The following is a 14,476-nucleotide window of genomic DNA, read 5'->3' as shown; positions in this document are numbered from 1 at the left end:
TAGCGGTCATCAGCTAACCTTTAGCCTGGACAACTCCTGCCAGTGATGCACAACACGATTCAACCCAGAGCGTATCGGACTTCTTATTCTCCATATCCCCAGATTCCTACCGCAACCTCTGAACCTCTTCACCTGGACCATCGCAACTATCTTGCGGCTATCTGATTGGCTTCTCCTGGCTAACGTCTCTGTCCCGAAGCAAGCAACAATTAGCCAGGCTAGCTGAAGAGGTTCATAAGCCACTCCTTGGGCAACAATACCTATTTTGCCAATTGGCCTGGACCCTTTTCTACACGGAGCCCTGCTGATCCATCACGACTGATCTGCCGACGTAACCTCTAAGGCCCTTCTGCTAGCCTGCTAGGCCCGGCCCGCTAGCTGTCTGAATCGCCGTGTCTCCAGCCCGCCCAGCTACTCAATGGACCCAATGATCACTCGGCTACGCATGCATCTCCTTAATGTCAATATACCTTGTCCATTGCTGTTTTGGTTAGTAATTATAGCCTTATTTCATTGTAGAGCCTCAAGCCCTGCTCAATACGCCTTAGTTAACCCTTTAGTTACACCACCCACACATGCGGTGACCTCACCTGGATTAAATTATGTTTCAGAGACAATATCTCTCTCATCGTCACTCAATGCATAGGTTTACATCCACTGTATTCACATCCTACCATACCTTTGTCTGTACAATCTATTACACCGTGCCCAGAAACCTTCTCTTTTACTCTCTGTTCCGATCGTACCAGATGACCAGTTCTTATACTTATCCTTATCCTACTCCTCCTCTGTTCCTCTGGTGATGTAGAGGTTAACCCAGGCCCTGCAGTGCCTAGCTCCACTCCCATTCCCCAGGCGCTCTCATTTGTTGACTTTTGTAACCGTAAAAGCCCTGGTTTCATGCATGTTAAAATTAGAAGCCTCCTCTCTAAGTTTGTTTTATTCACTGCTTCAGCACACTCTGGCAACCCGGATGTCCTAGCCGTGTCTGAATCCTGGCTTAGGAAGACCACCAAAAACCCTGAAATTTCCATCCCTAACTATAACATTTTCCGACAAGATAGAACTGCCAAAGGGGGCGGAGTTGCAATCTACTGCAGAGATAGCCTGCAGAGTTCTGTCTTACTATCTAGGTCTGTGAACAAACAATTTGAGCTTCTACTTTTAAAATCCACCTTTCCAGAAACAGGTCTCTCACTGTTGCCGCTTGCTATAGACCACCTCCTGCCCCCAGCTGTGCCCTGGAAACCATATGTGAATTGATTGCACCCATCTATCTTCAGAGCTCGTGCTTTTAGGTGACCTAAACTGGGACATGCTTAACACCGCGGCCATCCTAAAATCTAAGCTTGATACCCTCAATCTCACACAAATTATCAATGAACCTACCAGGTACAACCCCAAATCCATAAACACGGGAACCCTCATAAATATCATCCTAACCAACCTGCCCTCCAAATACACCTCTGCTGTCTTCAACCAGGATCTCAGCGATCACTGCCTCATTGCCTGCGTCCATAATGGGTCTGCAGCCAAACGACCACCCCTCATCACTGTCAAACGCTCCCTAAAACACTTCAGCGTGCAGGTCTTTCTAATCGACCTGGACCGGATATCCTGGAAGGATATTGACCTCATTGCGACAGTAGAGGATGCCTGGATATTCTTTAAAAGTGCTTTCCTCACCATCTTAAATAAGCATGCCCCATTCAAAAAATGTAGAACCAGGAACAGATATAGCCCTTGGTTCACTCCAGACCTGACTGCCCTTGACCAGCACAAAAACATCCCGTGGCGTACTGCATTAGTATCGAATAGCCCCTGCGATATGCAACTTTTCAACGAAGTTAGGAACCAATATATACAGGCAGTTAGGAAATCAAAGGCTAGATTTTTCAAACAGAAATTTGCATCCTGTAGCACTAACTCCAAAAAGTTCTGAGACACGTAAAGTCCATGGAGAATAAGAGCACCTCCTCCCAACTGCCCACTGCACTGAGGCTAGGAAACACTGTCACCACTGATAAATCCATGATAATTGAGAATTTCAATAAGCATTTTTCTACGGCTGGCCTTGCTTTCCACCTGGCTACCCCTACCCCGGTCCTGCACCCCCCACAGCAACGTGCCCAAGCCTCCTCCATTTCTCTTTCACCCAAATTGAGATAGCTGATGTTCTGAAAGAGCTGCAAAATCTGAGCCCCTACAAGTCAGCCGGGCTAGACAATCTGGACCCTCTCTTTCTAAAATTATCCGCCGAAATTGTTGCAACCCCTATTACTAGCCTGTTCAACCTCTCTTTCGTATCGTCTGAGATCCCCAAAGATTGCAAAGCTGCCGCGGTCATCCCCCTTTTCAAAGGGGGAGACACTCTAGACCCAAATTGCTACAGACCTATATCTATCCTACCCTGCCTTTCTAAGGTATTCGAAAGCCAAGTTAACAAACAGTTCACCGACCATTTCAAATCCCACCGTACCTTCTCTGCTATGCAATCTGGTTTCCGAGCTGGTCATGGGTGCACCTCAGCCATGCTCAAGGTCCTAAACGATGTCATGATAAGAGACAATACTGTGCAGCTGGCTTCGACTCTGTCAATCACCACATTCTTATCGCAGACTCAACAGCCTTGGTTTCTCAAATGACTGCCTCGCCTGGTTCACCAACTACTTCTCAGACAGAGTTCAAAGTGTCAAATCGGAGGGCCTGTTGTCCGGACCTCTGGCAGTCTCTATGGGGGTGCCACAGGGTTCAATTCTCAGGCCGACTCTTTTCTATGTATACATTAATGATGTCGCTCTTGCTGCTGGTGATTATCTGATCCACCTCTACGCAGACGACACCATTTTGGATACTTCAGGCCCTTCTTTGGACACTGTGTTAACTAACCTCCAGATGAGCTTCAATGCCATACAACTCTTTCCGTGGCCTCCAACTACTCTTAAATGCAAGTAAAACTACCGTAATTGCTGGACTATTAAGCGCACCCGAATATAAACCGCACCCACTGAATTATTAAAAAATATGTATTTTGTACATAAATAAGCCGCACATGTCTATAAGCCGCAGGTGCCTACCGGTACATTGAAACAAATTAACTTTACACAGCCTTTAAACGAAACACGGCTTGTAACAAAAATAAATAGGCTTTAACGAAACACGGCTTGTAACAAAAATTAAACCTACCAGTAAAGTCATTGGTCACTATCTTCCTCCTCCTGTGCACTGAAACCACTGAAGTCATCTCCTTCGGTGTCGGAGTTGAATAGCCTCAGAATTGCTTCATCCGATGTTGGATGGTTTTCATTGTCGCTCTCGTCACTTTCATCCGGAGGCAAATACCCCGCTGAGCTCATGCTGCCCCTTCAACACGCAGCAGTCCAGCCTTTCGAAACCCGTTGATTATAGTGGATTTTTTGACAATGCTCCATGCTGTCAGGACCCACTGGCAGACTTGACCATAAGTTGCTCTTCGCATGCGGCCCGTTTTAGTGAAGGATTTCTCCCCACTTGTCATCCAAGCCTCCCACTGAACACGCAGCGCCACCTTAAATGCACGATTTAGTGGCTGCAAATACTTTGGGCCATCTGCTTTTCTTCCCTCTGAAAGGTTTGTTGTCTTTTTGCACTGAGTCAGTTCCTCACGCTGCTGTTTCCAACGTCTTATCATCGACTCATTAAGGCCAAGCTCCCATGCAGCAGCTCTATTTCCTTTTCCAACAGCCAGATCGATCGCCTTCAACTTGAAAGCTGCATCATATGCATTTCTCTGTGTCTTTGCCATGATGAGGGTGACAAAATTACTACCGTAATCAGAATGATGGGAAGTTTGAGCGCGCTCGATTTACGTCACATTATGTGACGGTGCTCAGTTCTTTGGCGTCATGAATCTTGTGAAAGCGGGACAAATCCATAAATTAGCCGCGTCATTGTAAAAACCGCGAGGTTCAAAGTGTGGGAATAAAGTAGCGGCTTATAGTCCGGAAATTACGGTAAATGCATGCTCTTCAACTGATCGCTGCCCACACCTGCCTGCCCGTCCAGCATCACTACTCTGGTCGGTTCTGACTTAGAATATGTGGACAACTACAAATACCTAGGTGTCTGGTTAGACTGTAAACTCTCCTTCCAGACTCACTTTAAGCATCTCCATTCCAAAATTAAATCTAGAATCGGCTTCCTATTTCGCAGCAAAGCATCCTTCACTCATGTTGCCAAACATACCCTCGAAAAAATGACCATCCTACCGATCCTAGACTTCGGCGATGTCATTTACAAAATAGCCTCCAACACTCTACTCAGCAAATTGGATGCAGTCTATCACAGTGCCTTCAGTTTTGTCACCAAAGCCCCATATACTACCCACCACTGCGACCTGTATGCTCTCGTTGGCTGGCCCTCGCTTCATATTCATTGCCAAACCCACTGGCTCCAGGTCATCTATAAGTCTTTGCTAGGTAAAGCCCCGCCTTATCTCAACTCACTGGTCACCATAGCAGCACCCACACATAGCATGCGCTCCAGCAGGTATATCGCACTGGACACCCCCAGAGCCAAAGTGCAAAAATCACTGAAGCTGGAGACTCATATCTCCCTCACTAACTTTAAGCACCAGCTGTCAGAGCAGTTCACAGATCACTGCACCTGTACTTAGCCCTTCTGTAAATAGCCCATCCAACTGCCTCATCCCAATACTGTTATTTATTTTGTTCCTTTGCAACCCAGTACCTCTACTTGCACACTCATCTACTGCACATCTATCACTCCAGTGTTTAATTGCTATATTGTAATTACTTCCCCACCATGGCCTATTTATTGCCTTTACCTCCCTTATCCTACCTCATTTGCACACACTGAATATAGACCTTTTCTATTGTATTATTGACTGCATGTTTGTTTATTAAATGTGTAACTCTGTGTTGTTGTTTGTGTCGCACTGCTTTGCTTTATCTTGGTCAGGTCGCAGTTGTAAATGAGAACTGGTTCTCAACTAGCCTACCTGATTAAATAAAGGTAAAGCAAATAAAAACAAATACAAGTGGATGTGGATGTGGCTCTGCTGCCCCCTAGCTGGTTGGCCCCCATTGGCTATAGTAATAGGGTGAAGCTGCCCCCAGATGCTAATCTTGGGTCAGGTATACATTTCTCACCACTAATGGTTAAGGTAAGGACAGTGGGAGGGTGAAGCTGATCTTGGATCTGTATCCTAGACCCAGGAGTGTGGTAATAGCCATATCATTACAACTATGGTCCATCCTCTGACTTTGGTCTTTACCTCTGATGATGCCGCTGGCCAGTCCTGGTATTCCCTGTATCTCTGTAACGTTGTTCTGGTTGAAGTAGTCGTCACATTGAGGACTACTCATGTTGCCAGAGCTACAGAAGTTCCTCCACAGCTGACTAGGTACAGTCACATTGCCCTCTAGAACAGTCTTACTACACACGTCAAACTGATCTCTCACCAGTGTCCTGTTACCCAACATACAGATCCTGGAGGAAGAGGAATATTATTGGTTCTGATTATCAACAGAGTGATGATAACATGTCATGATAATGTGTGTTTTCACTCTACTTTAGATCAGATATTAGCTATATTATAGCTACACTGAAAAACATTTACAGTATGCGTACAGTAGCTAGATCTTTAGGACAAAGTTCAACAATGGAAATACAATTATATCTCCCTTGACCATTCCAGCCAGCGGAACAGCAAGTGTTTTGTCTTCCGTCAGGGGCAAACTGATCATTAACACCAAATTAAATCCACATCAATTATACCATTATCCCCATTTCCTGTTCAGACAAAGAAGTAAAAAAATCCCCAGTGCCTTACGAAAAGTCGGGCGGTTGGAAAACGGACTTAATGGCCCCGGCGTAGATGGAGACGATAGAGATGATGACACAGGCCAGGAAGAGAGAGGCCAGCTTGTTGACGTATTTCACCCCCACAAAGACCACCACGGCCATGAGGCTGAGACAGATTGTGCCGTACACCCTCATGTTGTTGAGGATGGCACTGTCGCCCCCGTGGTGGTCGCTGGCATGGAAGATGGCCGCCTGGGGAACCAGGTATTTCTGGGGGAGGACAATGACAACATAATTCATTTAGGTACACTTTCTGTGAGGCACACACATTTAATACCTTATATGTGCATTCATAATGCACTTATAATGGCTTCTACAACTCACTATACAGTAAGAGCAGAACAGAAGCAACATTATGTGGATCAAATGTATGTTCAGCTAATGTTATTGGGTCCCATTTTGTTTCAAATATGTTTTTATTGAACACACACAAGAATGGTGTACAGGTATACAAGACAGGTATATAATTCTTATCTAAACATAAAATAACAGACAGGAACAACAAGACCCAGAGTTCTGGGTACAAAACAAATAATACAAAACAAGACATACAGAACAAGGACATGTAGAAAGAAAGAGGGTAGATGTAACCCCCCCATTTCCCCATATTCCCCCCCAACTGCTCAGGTGGCGGGGCCAGCACATAGATTAATGTAGATTAAATTATTACAATTGTGAGTGCATTAATAAGTACAAATTCACAGCGCTGACTCGTCCAAGTAGGAGAGGAAAGGCTGCCAGATTTGATCAAATGTTGATAATTTATTGTTCAGAATATATCTAATTCTTTCTAAGTGTACAGTGTTTGCCAATTCACTGAGCCATAATTTGGTAGAGGGCGCTTCGCTCCTTATCCAAAACAACAAGATTATTTTTTTTGCCGAAATGAGACCGTAAGAGATTAGTTGTTTTTGGGGGTTGGTTAATCCATTTAGGGACTCAGACACTCCCAGGATTATCAGAAGCGGGTCTGGGGTCTGGGTCTATTGAAGTCTCCAAAACTTCAGAGAGGATCCCAAAAATTCCACACCAATAACCATGCAAGCCAGAGCATAGGGCAAAGCAGTGGAGTAGTGTACCCTGCGTAGCCTGACATTTATCACATGTAGGGGATGTATCAGGAAATATCCTTTGCAGCATAATTTTGGAATAGTGTAATCTGTGTAATACCTTGAATTGTATGAGACGATGTCTGGAGTTAATGGAGCATGTGTGGATATACTCCAAGCTCTCTTCCCAGTCTGCCACCGAAATGTCAGTCCCTAGTTCTTCCTCCCATTTGGCCTTAATGGCATCTGTAGAAGGTGTGCTAACAGATTGAAAAGCATCATATAGACGCGATATCAGTTTGTCTGAGGTGGGGCATATTTTTATGCATCCATCAAACATGGAAGGTTTAGCATTCCCAAATGTTGGGAGGTGTTTTCTAACATAGTCTCTAATTTGTAGGTATCTGAAAAAATTACTTCTGGGAAGATTATACATTTCCCTCAGCAACTCAAAGGAAGCAAATGTCCCTTCTATATATAAATCCCCTATGGTACTTATCCCCAGCTCTCCCCATCGCTCAAAGGTGTTATCAAGGTTAGAAGGGGCAAAGGAGGGATTCCTGGCGACAGGGAGCATGAATGACATTGGTCTAAGCTCAAAGTGGACTTTAATTTGCTTCCAGATTCGGACTGTGCTATGTATAATAGGATTGTTACAATAAAGTGACATCTCCAGATTGACAGGCGACAAAATCACAGTGCCAATAGAGAAGGGGTGACACTCCTCACGCTCCATAGTAAGCCAGCTGGATGCCGGAAGTGCGTCATCCAGCAGAAACTTAACAGCACGGAGGTTAGCGGCCCAGTAATAAAATATAACATTTGGGAGAGACAATCCTCCTTCCATCTTGGATTTACAGAGGTGTTTTTTACCTCTCCTGTGTTTTTTATAATCCCAGATGAAAGGATTGATAATTGAGTCCAGGTGTTTATGAAAGGATTTAGGTATGAATACTGGGATGTTCTGGTATAGGTAGAGCAGTTGTGGGAGGAAGACCATTTTAATGGCATTAATTCTTCCGAGCAGATAAATTGGGAGAGTTCTCCAAAATTGTATGTTTGCCTTGAGTTTTTGCATCAGAGAGGGGAAATTCTCTTTAAATAGTAAGGAGTATTGTTTGGTAACTACAATTCCTAGGTAGGTACATTTTTCTGAAGATAACTTAACTGGGAGATGTTCTAGCCAGGAGGTGTTGTGCAGCCGTATGGGCATTAACTCACTCTTGTTCCAATTTATTCTGTATCCCGAGTATCCCAAATAAATTGATCACATCAAGAATAGCTGGAATACTAGCCTGGGGTTCTGTTACATAGAGGAGGATGTCATCTGCGTATAGGGAATTCTTATTTAGAGTATCTTTAGTATTATAGCTGCATGAGATCTAATCGCCTGAGAGAGAGGTTCGATAATTAGGGCGAAGAGCATAGGCGACAGAGCACAACCCTGCCTTGTCCCTGGTTAGTGAGTATTCTCGCACAGGGGTTCCTATATAAAAGCTGGATCCAATTTATGAACCCATCTCCAATATCAAATTTCTGTAGGACCTTGAATAGATAGGGCCACTCAACTTGGTCAAATGCCTTTTCGGCGTCAAGAGATATAACGGCAAGGTCCAAGTTGGGTAACCTCTGAGAATACATCATGTTGAAGAGGCGCCTGAGATTGAAGAATGAGTTTCTGTTAGGGATAAAGCCAGTCTGGTCCGAATGGACCAATTTTCCAATTAAAGTGCTAAGCCTGTTAGCCAGAGTTTTTGCTAAAGTCTTTTGGTCTGTATTAAGGAGAGATATTGGTCTGTATGACCCTACCTCTTCTGGATCTTTACCCTTCTTATGTATAACTGTAATGAACGCTTCATCCAAAGTAGATGGGAGAGCTCCATCCTCATTGGCCTGAACCAACATTTTGTGCAGGTAGGGAGAAAGCATGTTGCTGAATGTTTTTATAGAATTCACCAGGGTATCCATCTGGGCCCGGGGTCTTGCCACTCATTAGAGTTTTAATTGTTTCTCGAATTTCTTCTAGATATTTCCTTATTCAGGAAGTTAGACTTTAGATGTATATAGAGTCTCATAAAACTGACGGAATCTGTCATTGATGTAATTCCCCAGATGCAGATTGTCACGCCCTGGTCTAAGTATTTTGTGTTTTCTTCATGTATTGGGTCAGGCCAGGGTGTGGCATAGAGTTTTTGTATTGTGGTGTGTTTTGTCTTGGGATTTTGGAATGTGTGTATAGTGGGATTGTAGCTTAGTGGGGTGTTCTAGGAGAGTCTATGGCTGTCTGAAGTGGTTCTCAATCAGAGGCAGGTGTTTACCGTTGTCTCTGATTGGGAACCATATTTAGGCAGCCATATTCTTTGGTTGTATTGTGGGTGATTGTCCTGTGTGTCTTGATGTCCTGGTTAGAGGTTAGTAGACACTTGTATAGGCTGTTTTCGGTTTTCGTTTTGTAGTGTTAGTGTTTTGTTGTGTGTTACGTTTGTTTATTAAAGATGAATCACAATAGACACGCTGCAGTTTGGTCCGACTCTCCTTCACCATTAGAAAGCCGTTACAGAATCACCCACCACAGGACCAAGCAGCGTGTCAACAGGCAGGAGCCACAGGAGAAGCGACAGGTGCAGCAGGAGCAACAGCAGCAGCAGCAAAGGCAGCAGCAGGAGAAGCAACAGAGGCAGCAGCATCAGTGGGAGAGGCTGCACTCTTTGGATAAATGGACTTGGGAGGAGATCCTGACGGAAAAGGACCCTGGGCAGAGCCATGGATGGAATTGGAGCTGTCGGCGAAGCAGAGTGCTGAGTCTGAGAGTGTGAGGATGTAGTGGACAGAGTAGAAAGAAAGCTGTTGGCGTGGCATAGCATGCACGGCATACCAGTGCCAGCACCACGCATCAGGCCTACAGTGCGGAGCCCGCCTGTCCGGCGCCGCTGCCGGAGCGTCCCGCCTGTCCGGCGCCGCTGCCGAGCGCCCGCCTGTCCAGAGCACCGCTGCCGGAGCTTCCCGCCTGTCCGGCGCTGTCAGAGCTACCGCCCCTCATGCCAGAGGCGCCAGAGCCCTCATTCCAGAGGCACCAGTACTCCTCTGTTCAGCGCAGCCAGAGCTGTCAGCCTGCATGAAGCATCCAGAGCTGTTAGTCTGCCCAGCGCCGTCTGAGCTACCCGTCTGCCCAGCGCCGTCTGAGCTACCCGTCTGCCCAGCGCTGTCTGAGCTACCCGTCTGCCCAGCGCCGTCTGAGCCACCCGTCTGCCCAGCGCCGCCAGTGCCGCCAGTCTGCCCAGCGCCGCCAGTGCCGCCAGTCTGCCCAGCGCCGCCTGAGCTGCCAGTCTGCCCAGCACCGCCAGTCTGCCCAGCATCGCCAGTCTGCCCAGCGCCGCCAGTGCTCCCAGTCTGCCCAGCGTCGCCAGTCTGCCCAGCGTCGCCAGTCTGCCCAGCGTCGCCAGTCTGCCCAGCGCCGCCAGTCTGCCCAGCGCCGTCTGAGCCACCCGTCTGCCCAGCGCCGCCAGTGCCGCCAGTCTGCCCAGCGCCGCCTGAGCTACCAGTCTGCCCAGCGCCGCCAGTCTGCCCAGCGCCACCAGTGCCGCCAGTCTGCCAGGATCAGTTAGATCCGCCATTCAGCCAGGATCCGCCAGTGTGCCAGGATCCGCCAGTCAGCCAGGATCCGCCAGTCAGCCAGGATCCGCCAGAAGTGCCAGTCAGCCAGGATCTGCCAGATCCGCTAGTCAGCCAGGATCCGCCAGTCAGCCAGGATCTGCCAGATCCGCTAGTCAGCCAGGATCCGCCAGTCGGCCAGGATCTGCCAGAACCGCTAGTCAGCCAGGATCCGCCAGTCAGCCAGGATCTGCCAGATCCGCTTGTCAGCCAGGATACGTCAGTCAGCCAGGATCTGCCAGTCAGCCAGGATCTGCCAGATCCGCTAGTCAGCCAGGATCCGCCAGTCAGCCAGGATCAGCCAGGATCTGCCAGATCCGCCAGTCAGCCAGGATCTGCCAGGATCTGCCAGGATCCGCCAGTCAGCCAGGATCCGCCAGTCAGCCAGGATCTGCCAGTCAGCCAGGATCTGTCGGAACCACCAGCCAGCCAGGATCTGGTAGATCCATTAACCTGCCTGAGATTCCTCTCACTCCCGAGCTTCCTCTCACTCCCGAGCTTCCTCTCACTCCCGAGCTTCCTCTCACTCCCGAGCTTCCTCTCACTCCCGAGCTTCCTCTCACTCCCGAGCTTCCTCTCACTCCCGAGCTTCCTCTCACTCCCGAGCTTCCTCTCACTCCCGAGCTTCCCCTCAGTCCCGAGCTGCCTCAGTCCCGAGCTGCCCCTCAGTCCCGATCTGCTCCTCAATCCAGTGGGTTTCTGGGTGAGGACTACTAGGCCATGGTCGGCGGCGAGGGTGGACTATCCAGGGACGCGAGGAGAGGGGACTAAGACATTAATTGAGTGGGGTCCACGTCCCGCGCCGGAACCGCCACCATGGACAGACGCCCACCCGGACCCTCCCTATTTGTTTTGAGGTGCGTCGGGAGTCCGCACCTTAGGGGGGGGTTCTGTCACGCCCTGGTCTAAGTATTTTGTGTTTTCTTCATGTATTGGGTCAGGCCAGGTGTGGCATAGAGTTTTTGTATTGTGGTGTGTTTTGTCTTGGGATTTTGGAATGTGTGTATAGTGGGATTGTAGCTTAGTGGGGTGTTCTAGGAGAGTCTATGGCTGTCTGAAGTGGTTCTCAATCAGAGGCAGGTGTTTACCGTTGTCTCTGATTGGGAACCATATTTAGGCAGCCATATTCTTTGGTTGTATTGTGGGTGATTGTCCTGTGTGTCTTGATGTCCTGGTTAGAGGTTAGTAGACACTTGTATAGGCTGTTTTCGGTTTTCGTTTTGTAGTGTTAGTGTTTTGTTGTGTGTTACGTTTGTTTATTAAAGATTAATCACAATAGACACGCTGCAGTTTGGTCCGACTCTCCTTCACCATTAGAAAGCCGTTACACAGATTTAACTTTGTGAATCATTCGGTCACTCACATTTTTTCGAAGTTGTCTGGCGAGTAATTTGTGTGGTTTGTCACCAAACTCAAAATATTTTTGCTTGGCATAGAGAAAAGATTTGGAAATATTAGCTGAGAGAATCTGATTATATTCAAATTTGAAAGAGTCATTTTTTTTTGTTTCTCCATAGATGAATGGCTAGCATTCTCCCTATCCAGTAAGTGAATTTGTCCCTCCAGTTCTTCCAGTTTTCCTCTGTTTTGCCTACTCCTGGCAGCCTGAAAGGAGATGATACAGCCTCTCAGATAAGCCTTCAGTGTTTCCCACAATAATGCTGGGGAAGACTCTGTGTTGTCGTTGGTATCAAAGAAAATTTTAATTTGGTCTTTAAGATGTTCACAGAATGTTGGTTCTGTGAGGAGCTGACGATTCAACCTCCAGATCCTCTCGTTTGGTACAATGTCACCCAATCTCAGGGCGAAGGTGAGTGGACTGTGGTCCGAGATTATAATATCATGATACCTCACATTACAGGTATAGGGGAGTAGTTTAGCATCAACCAAAAAGAAGTCAATTTGAGTGTAAACATTGAACATGAGAGTAAAAGGAATATTCCCTACCAGTAGGGTTAGCGATCCTCCATACCTGTATATCAAATAAGTTTGATTTTTTTTTACACTGCCGATTTTGCAAGTTTTCCTACTTTCCTACCAACCATCACCCCCAGTCCCATGCAAGCAATAAATAACTGGTATGGTAATAAGAATAATGTAAGGATTGAAAAATAAATAACGAAACAAAACAAAAATGGGGGAATATAAGTATATCCATCCGAAAGTGTCAATGATCAAACCTGGAAGGCCTCCCAAATATGCATCGCTCTGAGCACAGCTGGGATGAAAGTGAATTTAACGTTAAATGAGAGCTCTGACCTCCATCCATCGGTCGGCTCAGCGTCTTACATGTTCGGTAGCCTTTGCTGAGCCCGTTTAATACGGTTTCACCCGTTATGGTGTAGTATGGATTCGAGTCCATGAGCAGACCCTAACACACAATGACAAGGCACTCTAACCTGTATGGGGGATTGGTGTATATCCCCGGATAAACTTCTCTGCGTCCAAAACCGAGTAGAGCCAAATCTTCTCACCGAAAGGCGGGGTAATTCTTAGTCTTGCAGGGAAGAGCAAGGCTGGGCGAAGATGGAGTTTGTAGAGTTTGGCCATAACATCTCTGTAGCCGGCACGGTGCTTTGCCACATCCGGCGTATAATCCTCATAGACACGGAATGGGTGCCCTTTATTTGACAGGTTGCCCTTCATTCGGTTGCCCCTTGCATCCTTCAATAGCTTGGCGAAGAAGTCGGTGGGGCGAGAGCCCGCCTCCACCCCCTCTGCCAGACCAACAACACAAAGGTTATTACGTCTAGATCGGCTCTCCAGGTCGACCACTTTCACAGAAAGCCTCTGCACACTATCCTGCAATGACGTGCATAGCTTCTCTAACTCGTCGATCCTACCATCGTTGAATTCAGAAGCTTTCTCAAGGTCCACAATGCTCTGACCCTGCGAAGTGACCGTTCGAATGATGCTCTCGATTATGGTGTCCAGTTCAGCAATAGTAGCCTGAAGATCCTCAGCTATAGCAACACGTAGTTCTCCCAAAGCCCAGGTAAGTTCTGTAAGTGTCACGTTGTTGCCTGTGCCGTCTGTCTTGTTGTTTAGTGGGGAGTAGGCCTCCGCTGGGGATTTATTGTCCTTTGGTCGCTTATTACTCGGTATTTTCACATAGAAAGTTACAATCTTGTATTAGAAAGAAAAGTTTGTTGTAAAAAGTGCCATAAAGTAGGTTAAATTAGATTATTTCGCAAAAAAAGTTGCAGGAGCCTCTCACACACAGCCATTCACTCCAACATGCTAGCTCCGCCCCTTGGATCCCATTTTTACATGTAAGTTACTCCATCTCAAAATGTTTGAGTACATTGACCTATTTTACTGCGGTATATTGGTTGCATCCCAAATTGCACCATATTCTCTACACATTGCACTACTTTAGGTCCTGATCAAAAGTAGTGCACTAAATAGGGAATAGGGTGCCATTTGGGAGTAGATGATAACTCACCAGGAAGATCTCTATAGCTCCCAGTATGTACATGGCAGCAGCGAAGGTTGTTCCCAGGTAGAAACAGATTCCTACAGCCCCCCCAAACTCAGCACCCAGGGAACGAGAGATCATGAAGTACGCCCCTCCGGCTACAACAGAGAGCAGCACAGAGTTAACATGGATGAAACTGGTCAGAATAGACTGACGGTGTGATCATTTGTTAGTCATGTCATAAAAAATGATATTATCTTCTTAATGTCATGTTTATGTAACTGTTACAACTAAAGTGTTTTAAGTGTAAAATGTAAGTTTGGATTCTCAGTCTTCAAAGCTTGTACTGTACCCTCACCTGGGACAACACCATTTGTAGCTATGGCACTCATGGATATGGCAGTGAGCATTGTCTGTCAAACAGGAGAGAATATGAACACCATCAAATAAGGCCAGTCTGTCTTTATGAGAGAGTTCTGGATGTTTTATGTTG

General features: G+C 46.7%; 1 protein-coding gene across 1 annotated transcript in view; it reads right to left on the bottom strand.

Annotated features, from left to right (window-relative positions):
• The window catches only part of LOC115113786 (solute carrier family 12 member 4-like), a 53,935-nt gene that overhangs the window by 16,775 nt on the left and 22,684 nt on the right, over positions 1 to 14,476 (bottom strand). The window contains exons 6-9 of the mRNA XM_065012060.1: positions 14,342 to 14,396; positions 14,011 to 14,141; positions 5,834 to 6,075; positions 5,276 to 5,490 (exon numbers count right to left, since the gene is read on the bottom strand). Of these exons, the coding sequence (XP_064868132.1) occupies positions 5,276 to 5,490; positions 5,834 to 6,075; positions 14,011 to 14,141; positions 14,342 to 14,396 (643 nt within the window). The remainder of the gene's footprint in view (positions 1 to 5,275; positions 5,491 to 5,833; positions 6,076 to 14,010; positions 14,142 to 14,341; positions 14,397 to 14,476) is intronic.

This window comes from Oncorhynchus nerka, linkage group LG27 (assembly GCF_034236695.1).
Source record: "Oncorhynchus nerka isolate Pitt River linkage group LG27, Oner_Uvic_2.0, whole genome shotgun sequence".
Classification (NCBI taxonomy): Eukaryota; Metazoa; Chordata; class Actinopteri; order Salmoniformes; family Salmonidae; genus Oncorhynchus; species Oncorhynchus nerka.
Note: the sequence above shows the minus strand (reverse complement) of the source record. Positions and strands in the feature narration are given on the sequence as shown.